The sequence below is a fragment of the Nanorana parkeri genome, unplaced genomic scaffold, assembly GCF_000935625.1.
Source record: "Nanorana parkeri isolate BGI_ZX_2015 unplaced genomic scaffold, ASM93562v1 scaffold1721, whole genome shotgun sequence".
NCBI lineage: Eukaryota > Metazoa > Chordata > Amphibia > Anura > Dicroglossidae > Nanorana > Nanorana parkeri.
This window is the reverse complement of record NW_017307989.1, coordinates 178,549-205,776: the sequence shown is the minus strand read 5'-3', so window position 1 is coordinate 205,776 and position 27,228 is coordinate 178,549. Positions and strand designations below refer to the sequence as shown.

The 27,228-nt window shown below is 38.0% G+C and overlaps 1 protein-coding gene across 2 annotated transcripts; it reads left to right on the top strand.

Annotated features, from left to right (window-relative positions):
• The first annotated feature begins 3,226 nt into the window (after positions 1–3,226).
• On the top strand, positions 3,227–25,770 carry IRX4 (iroquois homeobox 4). Of its 2 annotated transcripts, XM_018571270.1 has the most exons (6): positions 3,227–3,412; positions 6,670–6,814; positions 7,207–7,458; positions 8,249–8,355; positions 21,871–22,196; positions 24,748–25,770. In XM_018571270.1, the coding sequence occupies exons 2-6, from the start codon at positions 6,770–6,772 to the stop codon at positions 25,494–25,496; spliced, it is 1,479 nt and encodes a 492-aa protein (XP_018426772.1). In that variant the 5' UTR covers positions 3,227–3,412; positions 6,670–6,769; the 3' UTR covers positions 25,497–25,770. The 2 variants fall into 2 exon arrangements, with proteins under 2 accessions (XP_018426772.1, XP_018426773.1); XM_018571271.1 differs by lacking the exon at positions 3,227–3,412 and having other exon boundaries at positions 6,591–6,814.
• The last annotated feature ends 1,458 nt before the right edge of the window (positions 25,771–27,228 follow it).

The following is a 27,228-nucleotide window of genomic DNA, read 5'->3' as shown; positions in this document are numbered from 1 at the left end:
AATTAATTGAATGCACCTCTGTGTTCACATCGTTGCTTGTCACAAGCAAGTGGTAGATGTACGTATATGTAACACCAGCAACCCAAATTGCAAAGACTAGAAGTGAAGTTCCTGTGTAGGTGAGCCTAAGTGGGGGGCTTGAACTTTTTCAGTGTTGAGTAAATTTGCAAAGTAGCTCGTACAAGTAGCTCTACAATAGAGAAGGTCATGTTGTTTAGGATGAGTTTAGTTAGAAGACAATGACTGAAGTCTTAACAACCAGTGTATTAGATATGGGTCATTAGAGGGTGACCTTGAACAAGTCACTGTAAATCCGTTGACTGGAGGCATTGCATGGGAAGCTCTTTGCAATATCAGTTTGCGAAGCACATTATTATTAGACAAGCTCCAGCTTACAAGTGTTTGGTAATACTGGTACCTGGATACACTGCAGGCTGCCGAGACTTATAGCTCTGTTATGTGACACTGGCAAGCGATATATGGGGTATGCCTTCATTTGTAGTGTACTCCGGGAAATCCTTCTAATGGATTTGCTGTTTCTACCCCGCTGTGCCTTCTTGATAAATAACATCCAACTTGACCTTTTACACACAACTGATAGCAGGTATATAAGTCAAACAGAATGAGTGATCTCTGTGGGTTTTTCATCTATTGACTGATCTCTGCATTTGGTTGCAATGTAAGCAATCGCACAGCGTTAAAGGATTGCTACACATTTTAGGTAATCCAACATTCAAATGTATATTTTATTCAAAGAGATTGGACTAATGTGTTTTTTTCTGGTGAGTTACCAGCTGGAGGCTCAGGGTAGGGGGCTGGGGCAGGGCTTGCTATAGTTTGCCAGGCTGGTCCTATAAGCTAAGTTCATGCTGTGATAAAGGTATATAATAGGTGAGGTCGCCAAAATGAACTACTCAAGTGAGAAGGCGGAAGTCTCATAACACAATAAGTTTATCGTCAGATTTATTTTGCCAGATGTGAATTTGTATGATTCCTTGCATGGGAGTGCACACTGCAGAAAAAAAAATGAGAACATGCTAGCAGTAGCTTTCATTTATTTTGCCCCTTGTCAGCTTGTCATCATTTGTGTTTGTGATGGTGATAGATGATGTGGGCTCAGCCATAAAAGACTGAGCCTGTGTAGCTACATCAGAATTTTCTGTTCAGAGATTACATAAGGCTTCTCAACACGCTTTAAAAAGTGAGGGGGTTCACCCTTGGCTCAGTAATGTAAACTCTGGAGGAAAGTGTAATTTTAAAACCAATCCGTCGCCGCCGTACCGTACATTGCATTCCTTTCTATTGCACTGAAGCATTTGTTTTCTTTTGGCTTGTCTGGAAGTGTGTTCTTTGAATAGCTCTCTGGTGTTCCTGGGACGTTTATTGTCTGCTTCCTGTAAATACTATATAAACACCTTGCTCCGTGTCACAGATTAACTGTGAGCATGCTGGAGCTAGGCACACACATACGATGATACAGATAGGCATTCCTTTGTTACCAGGAGAAGGTATAAATAAATAAACACATATCCCTCAGGACAAAAGCTGCTAGGAAGTCATGGAACAGAGAAGATTAATGGAGTTGTGACTAATATAGCAAATCATCATTTCTACTCTCTTAATTTGGGGGTAACATGATTTAATGATGTGGCCTTTAATAGACAACTCCTTCCAGATCATACAGCAGTGGCATTTATAGTATGTGGACTAATAGGGAAAGGAAAGGATAAACACAACTGATAAGTGTATAACTATAGTGGTTCCCCTCTTATATAGAAAAATATAATTATATGAACTACTATACTGTGTGCACTTACTTTGTCTGCTAAATGAGGCCAATGCAAATTATGACTCACCCTATGACCCAGCGTGAGCATGTCAATGTGTTCATGTAACGGAACTTGCTCAGAAATGTGACATTTTAGCCTTTTTTGTGTATTGCAAAAATTGGGTCGACTGGACTAGAAACCGCCTATTCTTTCACACAGTCTCAGTTTATATAGACGTGCATTGTAACGGTGTTCAGTAATGACTTGTAATTTGCCAAGATAGTAAGGCAGGCAAAAATTCCTTTGAAAGATAGATAGATAGATAGATAGATAGATAGATAGATAGATAGATAGATAGATAGATAGATAGATAGATAGATTTGGGAAGGTAGTTGTGCTAAAAGATAAGAGCTGTATCTATTTTCAGAAATAATACAGTTAGTTATGATAAGTGATAGAAAGAGAGATAGATAGATAGATAGATAGATAGATAGATAGATAGATAGATAGATAGATAGATAGATTTGGGAAGGTAGTTGTGCTAAAAGATAAGAGCTGTATCTATTTTCAGAAATAATACAGTTAGTTATGATAAGTGATAGAAAGAGAGATAGATAGATAGATAGATAGATAGATAGATAGATAGATAGATAGATAGACATATACATTAATACATAGATAGAAGCAATTTGTTTTGGGAAGGTAGCTGTGATAAGAGCTATTTAGACCTGTTTTAGAAATAACCAAGTGCAGTAAGATATGGCTAGAGATTGAAAGATACACAGAAAGATAGATAGATAGATAGATAGATAGATAGATAGATAGATGCAATTAGTTTTGGGAAGGTAGCTGCAATAAGGGATAAGAGCTGTATAATTATATGTATACTTAAAAACAATAGCAATTATGGCAAGAGATAGATAGATAGATAGATAGATAGATAGATAGATAGATAGATATTTTATGGAAGGTAGCTGTATAGACTTTTTTTTAGAAATAACACATTACAGTTAGTTATGGAAAGTGATTAAAAGATATAAAGATGGATAGATAGATAGATAGATAGATAGATAGATAGATAGATAGATAGATAGATAGATTGATAGTTTTGGGGAGGTAGCTGTGATAAGAGATAAGTGCTGTATAACCTTTTTTAGAAATCACCAAGTACAGTTAGTTCTGGTAAGCGATAGATAGATAGATAGATAGATAGATAGATAGATAGATAGATAGATAGATAGATAGATAGATAGATAGATAGATAGATCATAGATATTATGCATCATTCATTTAATAGAAGGTCAGTAGATCAGTTTAGTGATGTTTTGAAAGAAGTTTGAAGCAGAATATTAGTGTAGGCTCTGTGCTATGCTGGTGCTGAAAAGCGTTAATCAGTGAAGCCCCGTGCTCAGTGGAGCTGTTCAGTTTAACGTCACTCCAGTACAGAGGGTTAGTGAAGTGATTGCGGTGCCTGGGGACTGAGAGCACTACTCCACTCTAGTCAGGTATGATATACGCAGAAATGTCTACATTACTCCCTCGCATCTCCTTACCAAGTGAGACAGTGCAGGCAAGAGGAAATCTCTAGTCTTCAGGAAAGCCAGCTGGGAGAAGACCTAAGCTGCAGCCTGCAACAATCCCAGGTAATACCTTGTTTATTTGCTGCTTTCAAACAATAATAGCTAGTAAGGGGTGTGAAGACTGCTAGAACTAAAAGATAGTCATACTGACTGCATAAGATGCAGAACAGTTTAGTAAGCTTATTCGCTACTTACAGGTATGGCATTTGTAAGCATTGCTATAGTTTCATTGACTGTGATGAATGTACATCTTGTACCTGACCTCGATACGTAGTACATAAGGAAGACGGCAACCTTACAAAGTTTGTTCATGGGTTTGACAATAGAGAACAAGTATCGTGCATGTCCCTTGTTGTATGGTCTCTATGCTGCATGGATGTAGTTGGGGAAAACTTTATACAACTCTTGGAGGGATTCACATAACTATAGCAGAGAGTAATGCAGAAATGTAAAGCGATCTCAGATCGAAGTGTTCTCTTGTCTTGATGGCTTGTTATACAACTGAGCGCTGGGGCAGACTGCTTGCACTCAGAAGTTATTTTGTTAACATGTGGGTAGTGTGTTTCCCCTCTTTAAGTATCACTCGACGTAATAATTAGACATTCTAAACGAGGATCGATACTTATTTACCAAAGTGCGAACAGATATGTAAAGTCTAGTGCAGTGCTTTATATTGGTCTGTTCTAAATGTTCTGATTTTGTGACATAGGTGGATACACTATACAGAACATATGTATATAGTAGTCATAAACTGCCTGCCCTCAGAGGTCAGCCCAGCTACTTGGGATTCTGTGCAGTTTAACAATAATGTTACCTATATTTCTAAACGTTCTAATAAATGATAGGAATGGCAGATGATTTAATTGTTGCATTTACAGGGCTCGCTTATCTTGAGGTCTGGCCATCAAAGCACTTGTTCAATTGGTTTATGTATAATAAGCAGAGGCCCTGGCCAGGCACCGTCTTTTGCCATTCACATTTGACATGCTCTAATGTACCATATGTTTGCAAAGTGAAAGGCTAAATGTTAACCTACACGAGAAGACATCCTGGCCTGGGCATTCCCTGGAAATTTAAGGAGGGAGCATTGTGTTAAGCTTCTTTTACCACCAGGCACGTTTTAACACAGAGATCAGAAGACCACCCGTATCGATCTGCTTTCTCCAATGTTATCATTGATAATGTGCAATGTTATGTAAACATTTTCTACCAACTAACATGCCACTTCTTTCCTTTATTTCGACAATCCTGCCTTCAATTATTTGTATTTGACAGCCTTTGTTATGCAGATCAGATTCTTCTAGTCAGGGAAGACACTTATTAAAATGGCATGCTTGTCAGCTGTGTTGATTTCATATGCTATTATCAGAGGGCACTTGTATTAAGGGTCTCAAAGTAGAAGCTTCCTTGCTATGGTCACTTTGCATGAGTAACCCCCCTGAGGAAACATTTTTGCTACATCTATTCACATCCTTATATTTCATAGCTCAAACAGAATCATCCTGTATTCAGCACCCAATCAAGCCAGCATGTGTGAATGTATGTAACTGTCAATATGTATAGATGTTAATGTATTAGTGTAATTGCTGTAAACATAATAAGTGCCATTACGATAGATTAATTACTAAGTAGATTATTTCAATCCTCATAACCAGAAAGAGTTTGTAAACTGCTGATACAGTTCAGTGAAGCCACTACAGTCTAGTATGCCTTGTGTTACCAAGTGAAGGAAACTTTGCAAGTGACACGTTTAGGAAATGTAATACCAGCATCCTAGCATGTTGCTGTGGAGTTTAACGTGATGTGATGATAAGTATTTTCATCTGTAAATGAAAGCAATTAAGCATTATATATTATATTAGACGTACAGTGGTCTCCAGATAGTCATCAATCACCCTCAATCGAGCTGTCAGGAGTGGGCAGATTCGTCTCTGGGAGGCAGTCTTCCAGCTGGGGAAAAGAAGAGAACACCGTCATTAATTAGAGTGTGACCCTGGGGCTATCCACATGTCTGAACCCAGGAAGCTATCTCAGCAAGTCAGCACATCATGCCTAGGAGAAGTGTACCTCCGCTGTACTGGCCCAGCCTGTCCTGTGTCAGGGCATACATGTCTCCCACCATTCATTCTCACGTTGATTGAAGTCTGTTTTATGCCAGGTAGCCCTTTCCTACGTCAACCTGCTGCAAACTAATGCTAAGTCCAGTTCTATTACAAGGACTCTCTGTGTGCAGGTCAAAATATGATGTAGCGGATACTATGGGAAGACTTTTATGGATTTTCTTTATCAGCTCAGGACACTTCTTGATTCATTTGGTTAGATTATAGTGTCTGATAGAAGTCATTCTGCGTAACATAAATGCTGATTGTTCGACTCAGTCACGCTGTATACAATGCTGGAACCCTCAATTGTGATTTTACACCGATAATTAATAAACATTTAATACAGAGTGTTGGAGTATCATAAGAAAACGATCCTTGTCCTAAACAATAGTACAAAACACCATCACAAAAGAGAAAGCCAAACTTTGCACTGCCCCAATTGTTTCATGCCAATAGGTGTCCTTCAGATAAATAAAAATGGAAGAATTACTCGGCAATAAGGATTCAGTTTTCAGATGGAAATGCAGATTTACATTATAAAAAAAGAACTCGTTTGACATTTAATCCTGGACCTCTGAATGAGTTTAAATGCTCATATGTACTAGAATCAGAGAAAAGTCACATTTCTGTCCTTACATGGCTCTCCTTTGTAATTGAGACTGATTATTTAGAGTGGGGTGGGAAGAAACAGATGCTCATTAATTAATTTCTAATTAAAATTGCTTACCACCCTTCAGTGAATACGGAGAAAAATCATTAATGGGTGTTTCGGTGATTGTTTAGATCAAATCATTCATTTTCTCAACTTGCCCGAGTGCTATAGGAACACCTATAATTAGCTTGTAAGATCACTGGAACAATCCATAAAAGCAATAGTTGTATACCAGTATTTTGCACCCTTGGATGCACAGCATCCGAATCTGTAAAAAAAAAACTGTTCTGGGAATTAAAGGGTTTCGTGACGTCACTTCGAGCACTGTTTAAAGCAACTTGCATCTGACCTGATGCGTTTTCTATATATTTATTATTATTTATTTATTTTTATTCTTGCTTTGTTTTGAGTGTTTGATGTTGTTGTTCGATGACTGATATGTTTCATTGTGTCATATTGAGCACTTTTCAAGAGACCTCAAGGATTTAGTAGACGTGTAGAGAGGAGTTTGGAGGACTAAAGGGGTTAAAAAATATTAAAGATGGTATTCTTCTTCCTCCTGTAAGCATCTAGAAACCTGTGGTCACCAAGCTATTGTTGCAGAAGAGAGCACAGCTAAGCTACAGAAACGAATCTCCTTCCCTGGGAGCCGGGAGTTTATGTATCATGTCATATCCTCAGTTTGGGTATCCCTACTCGTCCACACCACAGGTAAGACCGATTGCTGAGAAGCGAGGCAGCCTTAAATATTGCACTTTAACATTAGCAGGGTACTTTGCTGGCGTGATAAAATCGCGATCTATGGTAATAGAGAGGCCATAGGAAAAAAAAAAAGAGTGATCATACAGGACAAAGCTGTCCAGCCTGTACACAAAAGTATTTTATGTCCTACAAGGTTGTACATTAATTTTGGATGACGGAAATACATTTCGTTATCGGGACTTGAGATTTCAATACCATAGCGTATTATATTCTTCTGATTCTAGATATGTCACATTTATGCATTAGGACGAGGATGTGATTGCAACTTTTGTATGGCTCATATTAATTCATTTTTTTTAAGGTTTAGCAAATATTTTGCATGGTTTTGATTTCTTGTCTAGTTCTTGATGACCACCAATTCATTGTCAACCTGCTGCGAATCTAGTGGAAGGACTCTGTCAGATACAGCTGCTGCCGCCTCTGCTCAGACCCCCGTCTATTGTCCTGTGTACGAAAGCAGATTACTGGCCACTGCCAGGCATGAGCTGAACTCTGCAGCTGCCCTAGGAGTTTATGGAAGCCCCTACACTGGATCCCAGGGCTATGGAAACTATGTCACCTATGGCACCGATGCCTCTGCCTTTTATTCCCTGGTAAGACCTTCTTCTCCTTGCAGAATTCTCATTGATGCTGCAGAATACAAGAATGTCAAACCACCAAGCTAACACCTAAAGATAAGAATCTTTATTTTAGCCATGTGACTGTACTTTTCAAAGATCATTGGACTCAGCTAAATATAGCTGTCACTTTTTATGAAAATAAGGATCATTTTCATTGGTGTGTTAGCTTGGCGAATTGAGCCTAATGTAGTGGTTTGTGTTTTTAACCATGTGTACTGTTCACACTCACACACATTAATTATTCACACCTACACACACAAGCACAATGTAATAATAAGAACACCCCTGCAGAATGCTTGCTGTTACCCTTATCTGCTAGTGTTACAGTTATTCTTCAGATTAGCATAGAGTATTTTGTCTTCCCTATTCTCAAAAGATAAACAAGAAGTGACAGCAGGAGATGGATGTTGTCAGTTGCTTTATCTTTTTTTTTGTAGAGCAGAATATGTATTAAATGTGTATGAATTGTTTCTCTTATCTACAAACATATTAACCATAAAATGAGTTCTGGAAGGCGATGTGTAATGTTGCTATTCATTATAAATACATGGGCCATATCCAAATCTGTCATGGGAATGAGCTAATTTGTCTTGTGTTTAGAAGTGTTATATTAGTATTATTATACAGTGCCTGGACTGGTTTGATAAAAAATATAGATTGTAAACACAAGTATATATATGTCTATCTGTTGTGGTATAGTACAGTGAACCAGATAATATATGTGTATGTAGCCATATAAAGTACACTTGACCTTTTGTTACAGAACACATTTGATTCAAAAGATGGCACTGGATCTGCACATGCAGGCATCACCCAGACTGCTGCCTACTATCCTTATGATCATACCCTCAGCCAGTACCAATATGACAGGTAAATGATTTACTATATATTATTTCTGTTTGTAATTAACCATATTTATGTAAGCCACTTACCACATCCACTAAAAAGAGCATTTATATCCTTTTAACTCCCAAAAACCAATATAGACAAAACTGATCACTATATGGAAATGAAATGCACTTTTCATGTTTTAGGGTTTGGCAGAACTTTCTATATGGCACTTTTACTACCGTTTGCGCCATTTCATGCTACAAAAGTTTGTTGGTCCCATATTCCTAGCTTCTGATCTGTGACTAGAAATTCCACCGCAGTGTCCATATATCTGCGCCACTGGCCTGCCCCTTTGGTGTTGGTTACAAGCAAAAGTTGGGTCAAATTATTATTATTATTGGTCAGTAGTAGTTGTTATTTTCTTTATATAATTGCTATCTGAAGAAATGTATTAAGAAATAAGAATGCCATGCATGACTGTTTTTTTTTTTCTTTCACTTAGCATTGTCATTATTCCTTAAACCTTATTATGGGGCCTTGCTGCGATTGCTACAATGTTATTAAACATTGCTGCTCTTTACTCTTTGCCCTCCTTACCATCTTGTCTTGATTTGTATTGCAACTGTAATATCTTCCTTATATTGTAATGTGCCACGCAAACAGTTGGCGCTTTAAAAAATACTGCATGATAATAATAATAATAATAATAATAACTGCTATGTGTATGTCTGCTCTGTAGTTTAGTTTATTTATATATCTTTTTTTTTTTTTTTAATTAAAATTGCAATGTGTAACCCTCTGGAGGAGTCTGGAAACAAATGAAAGGCCTCTAAAATCTAGCATGTTGGCCGTCATTGTCCTATTAACCTTAATGGGAATTTCTACTGACAAAATGTGTAGCGCTTGACCTTTACAGTGTCATTTCTCACTAATAAGGTTAAAAAAGTTAGACTTGAACAGTTATTGTAACACTTAACCTTACAAAAAAAAAATTTTTGGACAGAGCTTTAAAAAATATCAGCATGGGGGTTTGCATTTATTTGCCTTTGTATTTATTCATTTGCTGTTAGTATTTTTTTTGTCTGTCACTATTTCAATAAATCTATCTGACAACTGGGCAGTGTCTGTGGTAGGAATTGTCAAAGCAGATTAGATAAAAGTCAAACTTATTAGACAAAAGTTAACTGGTTGGAAATTTTCAATCAATTCCAAGTTGTTTCTAATTGTTTCTGAAAATAAAATAAAATTACTGGCAAATGTTTTTATTTTATTTCAGCTATGTTGTCTTTGGAAACAGGTGTACATTGTTACTTGACCATTGCTTTCATTGGTCAAAATGCCTTTTCTCTTTACCATTCTGTGGTTGTTTGTGTCAGCATCTTGTCAGGAGAAATAGGCAATCACGTTGCAGCAAAAAAAAATATTTTTGACAACTGCACGGGTATCGGCAGAAACTGTAAGACACACTTGTGACAATATCTACATACAGCTTTATTAGGAGCAATGGTTACTGGCAAAGCTTTAAGAAAACAATTATATTCTCTAAAAAAAAAAATAGGTGGATCACTTTTTTTATTAGGTAGAACGTGTTAATTCATTTAAATGTATCTTGTCATCATCATCTAATAACTCATTTGCTTAGCTGTGCAAAAACAATGTTTGCTGTGATCATACTCATACTGTGTACTTCTGATGTAACTTTTAAAACCATTACCCAAATTTTTGTAAAGTATTCTAAAAAAAGCTTCAGTCTCCTTGCCACATTTTACTATCTGCCTTTAAATCGGTCTTCAGTAGTAAATTTATCAGGTATATCTGCTATTTATTATGCTGTTATTTTAATTTGTCATCAGGTTTTACAGAATTCAGCTGTATTTTTCAATTGCCCCAAATAGCATAATATTTAGAGTAAGGTTTCATATTAAAAGACCTTTTGCAAAATGTAGCAATATAGATAGTTGTACTTGATAAACTCAAGAATCTCATGCTATGTGTAGATTATGGGAGCACAGTACTGTGTAAACACGAAAGCCTTGATTTACTAAAATTTTAAGTTAAGTGAAATGCAGTGAAGTCATGTGAATACAAACATCAATACAACCAATTGTGTGGAGGAGAATTTTAAGAAGTGGACCATCTCTTATTCATGTTTGGACAGTTAACTAAGTGCACACTCGTTTCATCACACTTCACCTCACTTCACAGTTTAGTAAATCAGCACTATACACCATAGATTTTTTTTATTCTCTAGGGCAGACGTGGGTGTTAAATTAAAAAAAAAAAGTAGGTGGGAGGCAAGGAAATGGGTTTAATTTCTCAGTATGAAGAAAAGTCCACACTATATAGTCCAATGAGGCTGATTTACTAAAGGACATAAAAAATCTTCACTTCAAAAATTGTTCACTTCAATTATCTTATCATACAATAAACAAAAGACTGTTCACTTTGAATACTCAATCATGTGAAGATGTTTTTTTTCACATGAATTAAACAATTACTTATATATCCTAGTAACTCTGGAAGCGGGATTTTCCCTATCATACTTCCTGGCTCTTTCTCCACCTCACTTGAAGTCCAACCCACCTTTTGGTGTTTTTGCTTTTAAAAATCCAGCAGGAAGTATGTGATTCCTGTTGTAAAAGTCATTGCAGGTGAACTGATAATATCCGATCCTTTAATACTCATGGACACCTGGCTAAGCACTAGACACACCAGGAATGCTGCAGACTATTATATGGCCCTGTGCTCTATGGCCATAGGCCCTTATTATAGCAAGATGCAGTCCTAATTTCTCAAAAAACAGAGGATTTTGGCAGCATATTTTATCCAGTTTTTGGTAATTTCCTGCAAATATACATTTTTAAACATTGCAAATTTGCCAGCTACGACAATATTGGTGTACTCAAGTACTGGGCATTTACTTGACTAATGTATAATGTACTTTTCTTGCAAATCTTAGCAAGGCACTCTAAATCATTCATTTAATATTGAAGTACTCTGTCGCAAAATGAAAGCAGTGCAGTGAACTAACTCACTGCTCCATCTAGCATTATAATTGAAGGAGGAGCACCTTTTCAAGTGTGAATGCACACTCAGTCAGAGAGCACTCGATTAAAGGTTTTCCATATGCAGGGAAGATATGGCAAGGGCCAATAACATTTCACAGCAAAAAAAAAGGAATCCTGGCTGATTGATTGCAGTCACTGTTCACCCGACAATCTTCAACCTGACTTTTTCAATTGACTTTTGTGAAGCCAGGTGGAGCCGGATGGGCCACCAAAGATTGAATTTCTACCAATTTACCATCTGAAATTCGATCTGTGTATGACCAGCTTTATTACCATATATTGTGGTGGCTATGTGTCAGTGCTAAAAAATTAAATCCTGTTAAACAGCTGAAACAGTACTGATGAGATAAATGATTGGACCCATCTAAGCAAAGTATGACATTCAGAAACACAAAACATCTAAGTGCGTAATCCTTAACCTGAACCATAAGCCTAAAATAAACCCCCTAAACCTAACCGTTAACATGAAGCTATCCCTTAAAATTGAATCTCAACCTAAATCCTAAACATAGCTGTTAACTGTAATTTAATCCTAAAACATAGCCCTTAACCCAAACAAACCCCTTAACGTAACCCTTAAAGTCAATATAACCCCCAATCATGGCAATATAAACACAAAATAATGGTCATAAACAATGATTATAAAAAAATCACAATATTAGCCAAAATCCTTAGACTATCATACTAGAAACTATATGGATTATTATCTGTGTAACCTCTGAGATACATTTAAGGCCCCACGTATAAAAGAACAGTATGGCTTGACAAATGCGCTTAGTGGTCCACTTGGTTCAGTACTCCAAGGCAATCAGAGTACTATTAAAATAAATGTGAGACAAAAGCCATGGGACACTGTGGGGTCTTTTCACTAAGCTGCCGTAGGCAGCCGAGTGAATGACCGACCTAAAGCGAAGTGAGCCGAACGCTGTTCGCCTATTCACTTCAGGCTGGTACGGCTGATTTCAGCCATATATCGGCTGAAATCAGCCGTACATCGGGTGGCTTCACGTGGCTTCGGGTCGGCCGAACATGCCCAGCCCATAAACTAGCATTGCACCCGCCCTCTGCTGATGGACCTGATGGAGAACTGCAGCAGAGGGCGGGTGCAATGCTAGTTTACTATTGGCTATTGCAAATTGAAATAGCCAATAGGAATCTAGCAATGCATACCTATGGGCAAAATTATTTTTATTTTTCTATTCTGACACGGCTCCGTGTCAGAATAAAGAAAAAAAACGAAAAAGCAGTGTTTCTCTCCTTGGCGGCCGGGAGCGGGAGACTCCCGGAGCGCCCAGGAGAGTTTGCTGTCTGGAGATCAGTGTCCCTGGTTAGCTGGTAACCATGGACGCTGATCTCTCTGCAAGTGACCGGGGCCAGCCTCAAGATCCCGGCTGGCTCCGCCCAGCTGTCAGAAGCAGGCTGTGGGCCGGCCAGCTTCGGCTTCAGCACATATCGACTGAGCCGCTTGGCTAAGTTCGGGAGCTGTACCGGCTATTGTGAATAGACCGTACAGCAGCCCTTCGGTTCCACTGAACCGAAGGGGTCCTGGGACCGAAGCTGGCTGAAGATATGGCTAGATCCTTTGGCTGCTTCGTGAATAGACCCCTATGTGTTGCATTTTATGAGAGAACCATAAAATAGAGGCAGCAGTGCAAAGTAACACTGCCATATCTAGTGTGACATATCCAGTGGCATCTAGTGGATAGCAATATCTACCTTCCATTTTAAATGGTCCCTTAGTGGACCAACACAGCCATTGCATTTTAACAGATTAAGATACAATGAGGGTTGCTCACCTCTTCCCCAAACAAATGCCTTGCTACATGCATGAAGAAGGTAGCCTATGTAGACTCATATCACCTCACTGTCACGTATTCATTATTGTAGTTTGTAGTTTATGCAGCTGCTTCATCAGTGATATAATCATTAAACTGTTACTTTCTATTCTACTGCTATTGGTCAAAGCACTGCTATGGATTATGTGTTGGTTACATAGGGGGGCTTAGCACTAAATAATAAAAGACAAGCATTTTGCAAAGGTGTTAAAGACCAAGAGCATAAACTGTCATTCTTCCGGTAGAAATTTATACCACCACTGCAACAATTAGTATATCAATCAAATTAATTTAATTCCCAATAGATCAGCATAGAGAATGCTCTATTAATGTCATTACTAGTGGCATGTCAATGTACATGGGGTAATACCTTCTCCATCAGTCACAAAACTGGAGGTGACCTTTAATGAAAATGTCTATTTCTTCGTTTCTTCTTTAGGGAAGACAGAGTTACTACAATATGACAAGAATTCTCATGTATTCTCATGGAAAGCTTCTTTTTGTGTTCCCTTGACCTAACTGGCTCACATTTGTTATTTTTCATGTGTAGGTTTGAAAATAAAAGAATCATATGATTACATGCTATTGAAAAAAATAAAACCTTTTACCTATCATTATAATTTTTATATATAAAGCCCATGGCAGCCCTTGTTACCTTGAGACTGTGACTACATGTTGCAGGTAACTTTCTCTATTAGATCTTAGGCAAAGTGTAGACTCAGGAACAAAAAAATAATATATTGCAGCTTACCAGTCATTGTATGTGCTGGCTGTATTCCTTATATATTTTACAATTTCAGGCTTTCTTTGCTTTGTTTTTCACCTTCTGATCCGGCCAGTAACACACTTCTTGTTGTAGGGTGACAATGGTCACTCACTGTACTGTATTTATGGAGCAGCAGTGCTGTCACCCTAGAGCAGGAACTGTGACTAGGGAAACTTTGACCTAGGGCAGGAACAGGCTTTTTTACCATTTTATTGCAAGTGAGGTTAAGTATCCCAGAGAAGCTCAAATCAGCCCATTAATATTTTCAGACACAATGGCTCTTGTGGTCAATGCTAAAATTGTCTGATTGATTGCCTGTCCTAGCCTATTTTTGTGGAATTTGGGAGCAAGCAGTGACAATTGGCAAATTGGAATATATTGGCTAATGTTTTACAGAGAATATTTTTTTGTTTCCTCTATATGCTAATTAAATACTTTCCATGAGATTCTTAATATGGGGTACCTCCAAATTATTTTTTGGGTTTAAAGCTGAACTCCAGGTGAAAAGCTAAATACACATATGAAATACATACTGTACGTGAGAGATGTTTTACCTGCCAAAGGATTTGTATTTCTGTTCATTCAGTCCTAAGATTTACACAGTTCTACCATACAGAACATCCTTGAATAGCAGGGCATGAGAGGTGCTGCGGTTAAATACCTTTTACAGGTTTTGTCCCTCCTCCAGCCTATGACTGGACAGTGAAAGGAATAGCAGCAGCTCGCCTCTGATCAGTATGCTCCTTGCACTACAGCACAACAGTCTGGCTCCTGTACGTATGAGTAGGCTGCCACTGATGTCTCCTTCTGAAAATACTTGCTCTCTTTTGCTAATCTAGTGGTATAAACCCTACTCCAGGCAGACCTTTTTTAGATGTTAAAAAAATTAGGAAAAGGTGGAACCCCTATAAAGTTTTTACTGTTGTCTATTACTTCCATGAATAGCTTGTCCCTCATTGCGTGTCTCAGCATCTTCAGAAAAGAGGAAGAAACATTTTGGCTGGAAATGAGTGCTTTGAGTAGCCAACAATGGCAGACTATGTATTTCTCTCAGGCTTAATTTAAACTCTATGTTCAGCCAAGTTTTTCTAGTTTTTAACGTTTGGATAGAGTGGAAAAAATTACTGTCAGGTTTTTATTTCTGTGTCGTCTTTGGGCAGATTTTCTTTCACGTCCTGACCTTGTGAAACCTGTAGAAAAAATGAAGAGAGTGGCTATCTCCAGGACAAATAGAAGCACATACAGAAATATGGAGAGATGTCCCATCATTTCTAGTTTTAACAGGAAGTGAGGTGAAATCTTCCATTAGAGATACAACCAGCAATAAAAAAAAACAGATAGAGACTCTAACTGGTCCTTACTTTATTAAAAAACGAAATAACAACCTTGGCTGGAGTTGAACTTTATATAACTAACTTTTTTTCATTTTTAAACAATCTTTTGAACAAATGCAGGAAAGTCAGCAGAGCTTTAGTAAGCTATATTGGACATTGTCTTCTTATATCTTTGTGGATCTCTCTGAGACTCCTAAGTTTAAAGGCCCAACCAACTTGTCAGGACAGTATACAGTCTATGGAGCCATGCCCTGGAAACATTTATCTAGCAGGTTAAGGTCATATGGGAAGCAGTACAGTTATTATCAGGAGGACTGCATTGCCAGGAAGAATTTTCAAGAGCAGCATGTATTGCATCAGATGCTAATGGAATTTGTAATCCATGTCTGAATGTACAAAAAAAGGCACACCCACTTTCTGTACCCAACATCCCTTTATATGTTGATGATTGATTGTTCCATAACAACAAGTCTTTCAGCTGGTGAGTGATACGTTTTACTGAAGCTTGACAAATGCTTGCCAGCTACCATGCCAAATAGCTAATAGGTGCACCATGAACGCTATGGGTGTTCAACAGTTATTAAGATTAATTGCAGCCAGAGGTACGTGAGAATCTGTTCCTAATTCTGCCCATAAACAAGGCCATTTTAATAAATTTGAACCAGCTTTCAATCTCTGAAATGACAATATGAAGCAAGCTACCATCAACAGTTTTTTTCCACATTGTGAACTGATATAAAGTGTTGATGGTAGATTGCTTTGATCTGTTCAATTGTGTTTTTGACTGGATGGTGGTTAAAAATGGTTGAAATTGCTTGAGAATTCCTCAGGGAGATTGTAAAAGCTGGCTCTCCACAGACCCTTTGTTTAACTTCCTATCTAAGGCCCAAGCAGTTAGCAAGCATTTAGAAAGCAATCAGAAAGCCCCTTAAATAATAAGAAAACTATTATGTACTACTTTCTACACCCTTGAAAATTGTCTAATAACCACTTGTTTACTGCTCTCATTATTTGAATGCAGTTTGTTTGGATTGAGCACTAGAAGTTATAAAAGGCTGATGATGAAATGCTGTAAACAATGGTTCACCAATTTCCAGAAACCTAGCTCCTTGTCTACCACTTGCAATTGTAGTATTCCATTCACTTCACATGTAAACTTGATGGTGAGTGGGTGTCAGGGTTCTGAGGCACACATTCATCAAAGAGTCTAACTGTGAATGAGTATTCAGCCAAACTTATTCACTTGGCCTCCATGGTAAAGGAAGAATGTAATGAAAAAAATATGTTGATATGCTTGACCTTCTTTGGAAAATTATGACTGGCTACCATGCTGATTTTCTGACTTTTATACTTCCTAAGGCACTGACCCAGAACAAATATTCAAACCAGCAATTATGACCTCTTACTACATTATGCTTCAAGGATGGTAGGAAACCATGGAAGCCCAAAAGAGCCAGACAACTAGTATTTTAGAATGAGGTCAGCTATAGTAGCCTCCATAGTTTTCTCCCAACAGGATTTATTTAACTATATAGTTAAAGTATGTAAGTTTCAGTAGAATGCATAAGTGGAAAGTATAATGATGTGCATGGAATGGAACTTCTATGGTAAAATTTTTAATATGGGCAGTTTTTGTCATTGTATTAGTTAGCTCATGAGTACTGGCAGACAACAATGACTGGATAGTGGAAGATAACATATTATCATGCAGTTTTCAATTTACTTTGTGCTGCAGAAACATATAATAATATATAAAAAAATAAAATAATAATAATAATATAATGATAATAGTTACATAGTTACATAGTTACATAGTATTTGAGGTTGAATAAAGACATTAGTCCATCAAGTCCAACCTATTAGGATCTCATTCTAGGAGTACCCGTACCCCTGTATATTACGGTCCCTTAAGAAATCGTCCAAAAGTTTCTTGAACAATTCCACATTATTTGCTGAAATCACCGCCTGTGGCAGTGAGTTCCAGACCCTAACTGATCTTACTGTGAAGAACCCCCTTCGCCCCTTGTGCTGGAATTTTTTTTCCACCAATTTTAGGTGATGGCCTCTAGTTTTTGTAACGGAGTTAATTTTAAACAGTTTATCGCTAATGTTGCTACCACCATTAAACATTTTGTACATGGAAATCATATCCCCCCTTAATCTCCTCACCTCTAATGTGAACATGTTTAAATTTAGTAGCCTCGTCTCGTAGCTCTGGTCCTCCATACCCCTAATTAGTTTGGTTGCCCTTCGCTGGACTTTTTCCAACTCAAGGACATCTTTTCTTAGTACTGGTGACCAGAACTGGACCGCGTACTCCAGATGAGGTCGAACCAATGATCTATAAAGTGGCAAAATTATAGACTTGTCCCTGCAATACATCCCCTTTTTAATACAGGACAAGACCCTGCTAGCTTTGTTTACAGCAGCCTGGCACTGCAAACTACCTTTCAGTTTGTGGTCTACAATGACCCCCAAATCCTTCTCCATTTCTGACTTCCCCAGTGGCTAGTACTTCTCCCTTGCACCCCTGGTGTCATCGATTAAAATATTGACCGGGACACTATCTGCATGGGGTTTGCATGTTCTCCTTGTTCTTGTATGGGTTCCCTCTGTTGTAAGTCATTTTGGTGTCACCCCTCCAATGGTGTCACCCGGGTGCGGGCCGCACCCCCCTGATGCCACTGCCTCTGGATACTCCAATTTGCTCCCACACTCCAAAGACATGTTGGTACAGTAATTGGTTTCTGTCCAAATTGGCCTTAGTATGTGTGTATGAGTGTGTATGTATGAATGTGGGATTAGGAGCCTTAGACTGTAAGCTCCTTTGGGGCAGTGACTGAAGTGAATGTACAGTATATAAAGCACTGTGCAAACCGCTGGTGCTATACAAATGCCTGTTATAAATAAATAATACTAATATTTCCAAAGACATGTTGATTATGTGTTTAGATGAAGCACTGAGATCTTGAGGAATGCTGAACTAAAGAGAACTATGGGGTGAGTGAATTACTTTCATTACCATAGTTAGAGCCAACGTGTGACATTGAAGCTGTCACATGTCGGCTCTATTGATCGAAAACATAACGCCGCTCACTCACTTCCTGATCATCTCCCTGCAGAAAGCGGTGACTGTCAGTCACCGTTCCCCGCAGAGATCCTCCAATCCTCCAGCGCTGACTGGCATAGCTGGTTCTGGTTCTAGATAGGCAGAGCCCGCTGTCAATCAGCCAACAGGGTGGATCTCAAAAGTATTGTCAGGATCCATCCCAGCTGTGGTGCTTTCAGCATATAGCAGGCAATAGCCCACTATATACTGAGTTTCGGGTCATGGGAGGATGTTAGTCTATGTCTTCCTCTGACCCTAAAGAGAACTATAGTATAAAAAGGTTACCCCATAGTTCTCTTTTAAGTTTTACTTGCTTGGGAGAATATTACATCTGCTTATACAGCATTATGCAGGAAACTTATAGATAGGAAAACGTCCTGTGTATCATAGATAAGTATGCATATAGAAAATTAACATTGCACTACAGTGCCATATACAGCTCAAAAGACATATCACAGTCAGTATTACAATCAGTACATATCAGAATATCCTGTTGCATTTCAAACAAGACACACATCTTTTGAAGAATTGTCACCTACACCACAACCTGAGCATCACTAGATCATAATTCTTTGCCATGGACTTTGTAGTTTCCTGGGTATGGTTACTGTGCCTTTCCCAACATTCTGGGCCTGTTCACCTGGTACAAGAAATTTGGGTAATCTATGAATCGAGCCTTCACAGGCAGTGAAATTTCAATTACACCTCACAGTGGGAGCCCCTGTTGGACTAACTGATCTTGTTTGTAGCAATGGAATTTGCAGATGGTAAGTGCTTATCAGGCAGTCACACAAACAAGACAAAATCAGTCCCCCTCCTAACTATGTTGCCCATAAAGTCATAGATTGTAAAATACTTGATATTATACGTATCTTTACTGCTCAAACTGGGGCTCTAGTCTCCCTCCTGAATGGGTTGTGTAACCAAATGTGAGAGTGTTTGTCTTATGACATATGTTTAAGCAGAGTTATCAAGGCATTAAGAGATCTATGTTTCTGCCATTTAATTGAATCCAGGAACCTGGTCTGTACAGGAAGGGTAAGTATAGTAACCCCCTTTTTTGCTTTGTGTACACTTGAGGGATAGATAATAAACGGATGAGGGTGATTTTGGTGTAGGTTTGCTATAAGCACGTGTCTAGAGCTGGGGTAGCGACAGATAGCTACAGGCTCAGAAAATGAGCCTTGAATAACTATGTATTATACATTTATAAAAGAGGAGTTGCACAGAAAATAAAGGATATTAGTAGAAGTAGGTAGTTAGTGGTAGTGGTGGCCTTTAAAATTGCTTGAAATGTTTTTTGTTTTGTTGTTTTTCTTTGGACTGGAGTTGCTATTCACTTTTTTAATCCACATTATACTTCTTTGTTTAAATAGGTATAACTATGGAAACAAATGTATGCCGGCATTTACAATATGCACTTTCTTCACTGAAGCTTTGACAAGTATTAGTTGTATTAGTAAATGTGTGGTGAACTTAAAAAGTAGTTTACTTTTAGGCTTTTTTTTTTTTAAGTACACATTGTGCAGGTAGTCTAACCTGTTTTTTTTTCTGTGGAACTACAGTGTCAAAATCATTGCACATCCAGTCATCATGTCATCTGTTAATCTGCATGTTGACCTCAGGGAATAGCGTATATAGGAATTTCTCAAACTCCAAACGCAAAGCACAGAAGATTCACTGTGTTAAATAAAGTTGTGCTTCTCATAGAAGATAAGGAAAGGAGATAAACTATATGTTGATGGCTCATTAACTCAGGTATGGTCATCACATGTCTGTCCGGACCTTCTCACCTATTTGATATATCCAAGCAGGCTTCCAAACTTGTCTGCAACCCATACAAGGCCAGATAGTTGACAAATAAGATCCAAAAACCTATATTTCCTGATAATAGTGCTATGTGTAGACAACTTTACAATTTTAAATAGGAGTTTCACTGCTTCAATTAGAAACAAAAGTGTCAGAAAAAGAATGTTTACATTTAATAACAAAGATCCCCAAGTAAACCACAAGATCTGGCTGGTTTGCCCAGTTCAGACAATTAAAACAACAGTACATTACTGACAATAATTTTAGTAGATAGCCGATAATGATAGACATTTTCATTGTGAACAATTGCACAAAGTAGTGAACAATGGAATAGTTGCACATATAATTTTGAGAAAAAGTGTAATATTTGTCAGCCATAATTTGCATTTTTTAAATTGAAGCATTACTATGGTTTTATTAGTTGTTTGTCCCTTATTTAGTTAGGAAAATCGTCTTTGGATTGGGCAAAAAAAAAAAAAATCATGAATGGGACAAGTTTATACAACAGTTTTTCATAGCAGTGATTTTTTTTGTTTCATTTTAATAATCTGCATTCGAATTACTGACTGAGCTGATGTCCAGCACTTTTAGATGTGACCTTATCCATGCAAGCTTACAGCTAGTGTCACATCATGGCTTTTCAAGCCTGTAATTTCATGCCTGAGATCCTGTCACACAATAGGATCTTCTTCTAAAAATGCTGCATGTCTGACAGGATTAATCTCACATTGACTTCTACTCTAGGAGGGTTGCTCACTATCTATCTATCTATCTATCTATCTATCTATCTATCTATCTATCTATCTATCTATCTATCTATCTATCTATCTATCTATCTATCTATCTTTCGTTTAACATTTGCTAATAATTTAACTATACAGCTTTTATCTACAATTATTAAATATTATAGTGAATGCTAAGTATAGCTCCATTAACTACAAAAATGTGAATTAAAGACATGAGTTTCACAGTGTATTAACCAGCTTTCATCTCATGCATTAAGAAGCCCTGGTGGCTGGGGAACAGCACAATGCAATATAAATGAACGGCCATGGAACGCTTCTTACCTACCATCTAATGCCTTTGTATTAGGTGAATCATAATGCAGCCATCTCATATGTTCAGAAGTATGCAATGCTCTGCGTCCACCTTCCCTGAAGGGATTTAGAACAGTTTTACCTTGGTGCGTCTATTATCCCTATAGCAGCACAAAACCACTTAAGCCATTTCAACCCTTTTTTTAAGACCACATGGGTGCCGATGACCTTTCAGTATGATATGCATTAAATATTCAGCTGCAATCCACTGTCTTTATACGTTTTTACAATTTCATCAACAAAGCCTGAGACATGGCTAATAACAGAGCACGGAGGAAAATATTTATATTAACAGTCATACCCTTAGGTCATTCAAATTTCTCCTCTTAAAAACAGTCTCCAGATATCCTGGGCAGTGTGACGTTCACTTACTAAGATATTAACTATACAGGATCACACAGTTCAATAGCCTGCATGACATTGGTACCATGGTTCTATTGAAAAGGCAATTCTTTTCTTATCACTGCTTTTTTCTGCATATATCAAAGAATGACATACAAGCTGGAAAATATGAGCAATGTTAATGTGTTCTACAGGTATGGTACCATGGATGGGGGTACTCGCAGGAAGAATGCCACCCGAGAGACCACAAGTACATTAAAGGCATGGTTACAAGAGCACAGAAAGAACCCCTACCCCACCAAGGGTGAGAAGATAATGTTGGCCATTATTACCAAGATGACCCTAACCCAGGTTTCTACATGGTTTGCTAATGCCAGGAGGAGGCTGAAAAAGGAAAACAAGATGACCTGGCCCCCAAGAAATAAGTGTTCAGATGAGAAGAGGCCTTATGAAGAGGATGATGAAGAAGATGAGGATGAATCTTCCAAAGATAATATAAAGAACGAGAAAAAAATAGAAGGTTTGTACATTTAATTTTAACAGTAAATGCAAGGCCTGCAGCACACAACATGAAAAAATGCAATGAGGAGCAACCATTAATAAAGCAAAATATTTGTGAAAATATCCAGTAAATGATTATGCTGTAGTCATAGGTAAATGCCAGCAGTACAATATCTGTAAGAGGGCACGATTTCACGCTTATATAATTTTTCTTTTATATAGTGCTAACAAATACAGCATTGCAGCACAGAATACATCAACCATTCACATTAGTGGTGGAAAAGGAAACAGTGCAGACAGTGCAGTCATTATTTTTTTGGGGGTGGGTCAAAGAATATTTAGAGCATCCAAAGGAAACCTGCACAAACACAGAGATATCAAACAATTCCACTCTGACACTATCCCTAGTGAGCATGGAATCCAGGCTTTCAACACTGCAAGGCAAATCAGTTAAAAGACCATAGACATGAAATGGTGTTCAGAAGTTTAAGCATGCTTGGAGCATAAACATCCGCATTCTGATAAAGAGAAAATGCATGTTTATGTACTGCGCAGACACACCTTGTATTAGAGGACAAAACCAACTGGCTATTAAAATCTTACCCATATTGCTGATTATTCACTAAACATTGTGTAAACAGAATATGTTTGCAGAATTTGGGAACTTTTCATAATCATACAATTGGTTTCCTCTCCAAATCTACTCAGCAGGATCAGACAATGATCATTTCATGTTTATGGAATTCTTTAGACACCATACTGCTAGTGATGCACTTTACACCAAGACAATAAATAAAAACACAAGACCCCTATTGATAACGAATAGGTAAAAACTAGAAGAAGCGGAAACTTAGTGTAATACTGCTGATATAGCTGATTCTCACTTTGATAAGCCTGCCTCACAGCATTCATAACAGGCCATCTAACGTTCATGTGAGGTAACCATTGAATGCCACCAATACATGCACGTTTCTGTCTTTAAGTAGGGCACCTGGTCTGTAACACAAGTCATCCTGGAAGTCAAGTAAGCAGGAGTAACTGCATTATTTTAACTGATAATTTCCATACTTAAGATGGATTGTTCTGTAAATATATGTGGCATATAAGTGGTATTGTGTAGAGATGATAAACTTTAACTACTTACTTACATTTGTAATGTTTAATTTCACGCCTAAAAGTTCTGTCTCTCAGCTGGACAGTGCAATTTGCCCATACCATGAGCTGTGGTTGGTGCATATCCTTAATACATTTCATAGAGATTTGGTGCAGTCCCTGTTGCTTGGCCTTTGCTTTGGTTAAATCACCAAAACAGATCAAACTGAGATATTTAAATGGCTTGTTCAATAAACAGTTAAAAGAATGACCGACCCCATTTTAGTTTGTTGGAGTCAAAATACTTGTTATTGCTTACTGCATTTTCTACAGGAACGCATTGCATTGCCCATTGAATAAGAACCTCAAATAGTTGGTCTCTTCAGTAGAAGACCAAAGTCCAGTAAATATTATTTTACCAATCAGCTCTGGGAGAACTTAATCAGGAGGTAGAGTGTAATAGTTCCAGAGACAATGTGCTGTTGAGCTGGGTATGGAGGCAATGGTATTAGAAGGGTTACTGCTGGGTTAAGTATGGGAAGAGTGATTTTTCAGCTACACTGCTGGGTCAGAGAAGGGGAGAGTGAAATCTGCAGATTCAGTATGCAGCCCAATCAGTAGTGGAGATAAAAGAACATTTCCACGTGCACCTAAGATTTAATGGATCATAGATATTTCCAGAAGCTGAGTTAGGTATGGGAGCAAGTTGTATTACCAGAGATAATAAACGCCTGATGTGAGATTGGGCATAGTGACACCTCCAGGGACAAAGTGTTGCTTAGCAAGAGATGGAGGCAGAGGGGCATTTCCAAATACACTGTGATGCTGAGTATAACAAAAAAAGATAATTAAAAAAAAAGAATTTTTATTGGTCAAAGAGGACACTCAATTTTTGTGTGTGCGTGCAGTAGTGAGGCATAGGAGCTGGGAGGGTACACGTCCAACTTTAACTTTAGGAACTGAAGTCAGAGTTTGCATAACATATATATCCTTGGTTCAGATCTATCTAAAGGTATGTTTATTTACCCCTAAGGAGAGCCTTGCTTGATTCAACAGATTTCAATCTGATCCAGCCATGGGTTTCTTGTCTATGGGTAGCAGCAGGCACACTAAGTTGTATTTTATTAGCTGAATTCTAAGGCTTACCCTGAGTAAAGGTTGAGGTTATGGATGTCTGATTTTGCTCTGTCCTCCATTGGAATACGCATGCACATTAAGTTGGTTTAAGCATACACATCAATTGAATGATAATTTAGTGATAGGAATGTCCGACCACTGACTAATACCATTGTTTAATTTTTAACAAAAATGGCTGCACTGGCTTGCACTATTGACTGTATTCATCATTATTCTATTCATAGTAAGTACTACATATCAGTATGACTAGTATAACTAATATTCTTGTTAGATAATGGATAAATATGGTATATCAGCTGATTTAAGGGAACTTTAATTGTCAATCTTCATTTTGTCAGCAGAAGAAAGTGGCGGAAGAGAAGAAAAAGAGCTGGAACTGAGTGACCTGGATGACTTTGATGCAATAGAGTCAGAAAGCTCTGAATGTGAACTGAAACAACCATTTCATCATCAGTCTCAGGAAGGACACCAACTGAGGACCAGAGATTGCCTCAATGAACATTGCAAAGATGTACTGCTTAAGATGCCTTTAAGGGCATCCACAGTAGACGAAGAACTTGATAGGGCTAAGAATTGCCTCAAAAGCGTTGTTGATGAATGTGAGCAAGACTTAATGAGAGCTAGACAGAGAGCTTGTGAATCCAAAATATGTTTTCCACAGCAGAGTCAACAACTTCTGGATTCCAAACCACGAATATGGTCACTGGCTCACACTGCAACTTCTTTAAATCAAACTGAATATCCATCGTGTATGCTAAGGCACCAAGGGTTGTCTTCACCTTCTTCATCCTCATCTTCTTCTGCTGTTTCCACTCCAGTTTGTGTTAGTGACAGGCGTCAAGATTCCCCTGTAACCAGTCTCAGAAACTGGGTTGATGGAGTGTTTCACGACCCATTGTTCAGACACAGCACTTTGAACCAGGCTCTCACCAACACCACCGTTTCTTGGGCCACCACTAAAGGAAGTGTTCTTGAAGCTGGCTCCTTAGGACGTTCCGTTGGGAACCCGAGCACTATGACTAAAGGACATGACACAAACAAAGAGTTTATTGCATTTCCCAAATCTGGCAGCAAAATGTTTTGCTCATAACTACATCAAATGCTGCGCTGAAACTTTATGGCAGAGAACGGGACTCTCAGATATGGGGTCAGAGTAAAGCCCTTTCAAAGACTGTTCAGATATTATGTTCAGCTATTCATCTTTGTTTAAATTATCTTTTCTTAAAAAGTCTCGGTGTTGTGATAGTTATTTATACCAGTGTCTGAAAGCACGGACTACGATATGTGTTGGAGTTGTTTGCAGTTTACAACTGAAAAGTTTACAAAAGCAACAATAATTAGTTTTCTCGAGGCTCTTATCATTTGAAAAGCATGCTAGAGTTAGTAAATTAATCATCCTGACGTTTTCTTCTGCTTAGTTAATTTCACAGACGGCACTATTTTCAAGTTTACACTCATGCACATGTTGGACTTTTAAACAGTATTTCTATTTGTTCACTCCAATAAATTGTATCAGAGACAAAAAGGGCAAGTTTGTTTGATTGCCACAATCTCATTACGGTGATAGAGTAATGTTACCGAGCTAGTGCAATCTGAAGCTGGGCACACACGGTCAGATTCTGGTCTGTCATATCCAACACACCTTACCGGCTGTGTACGGCCAGGCTCTATTTGAAAGGGTAAAGTAACTGATGTTGTTTTAGGTTGTTGGCACATTTTGTACATCTGACAGCAAAGACGTGAAAGTGTGTGTCCAGTTTAAGTTTTCTGAGGCAGTGTGTGAGAGTTTGCGTGTATGCAGTATTAGTGTATACATGTGGGTTTGTCTTTTTTGTATGTGAACTAGAGATATTTGTCTATAGACTGCAGACATAGGACTGTCTAAATGTAATTGTTCTCTTGCCCAACAACTTGGTGTTCTATGCAATTTAATCAATCTCTATCTGCCTGTCTATCTAAACATACATAGCTATGTTTTTATTCATCTTTCTCTCTCTCTCTCTCTCTCTCTATCTCTCTCTCTATCTCTATGTTCCTTCCTTGAGTAAGTTACTATCATAGTACTACTAGTGCCTTTACACCAACTATGTTCTAGCGTGTGTATATATATATATATATATGCTGTTGAATGCATTAGGATCTCTCATTCAGTCCTCTCACAGTTCCTTCTCTGTAGACTTGCCTGACAATGACTTCACATCTTCCTAAGTCCTGATTTTATCACCGTTTTGAGTCTAATGCTTCCCTTAGCATATATGGGGTTTCCATGAACCTGCATGAATATTTTAACATTTCAGGATAGATGATTTAACGTTTCTGACATTAAAATAAGAGTGCAGCCAAGAGAGAGAAAATGACGGTGGTGTTTCTTTCTTTCCTTTTTACGAGTGACTGGAGAGAATCACCAAGTTTCTTAATAAGACACGAAGAATATATCTCACTTTTTAACTATGTCAGACTGCACAATAAAGACTAAGCTGGCACTGCAAAACCACATATGTACTACATCCAAGTGATATAGTGTATACACTTGTTTACTGGTCTTACACTATACAGTGTAGAGATAAAAGCAACATGGGGCTCTACCAGATTTATTTATATTCAGAGGCTCACATATTTATTTGCTCCTGACAATGCTTACTCACTTAAAACATTGATTTCCAAAGACTTATTTTCATGTACTTGTGACTGGCAATTAAAGAATGTAGCTGGTAGCAGTAGATCAGATTCTTTCCACAGCTGTACAGGTAGCTGTAATTGGATTGTATGCAGTCATATAAGCTGTCATTGTATTGACTTTCGCTCTCCTGGATGATATTATC

What these genes read in the sequence shown, in the direction of transcription:
- IRX4 (XM_018571270.1), top strand. Translation starts at nt 6,770, where the DNA reads ATGTCATATCCTCAGTTTGGGTATCCCTACTCGTCCACACCACAG. An exon ending in CCTACTCGTCCACACCACAG is followed by an intron (nt 6,815 to 7,206) that starts GTAAGACCGATT and finishes TTTCTTGTCTAG; the next exon opens with TTCTTGATGACCACCAATTC. An exon ending in CCTCTGCCTTTTATTCCCTG is followed by an intron (nt 7,459 to 8,248) that starts GTAAGACCTTCT and finishes CTTTTGTTACAG; the next exon opens with AACACATTTGATTCAAAAGA.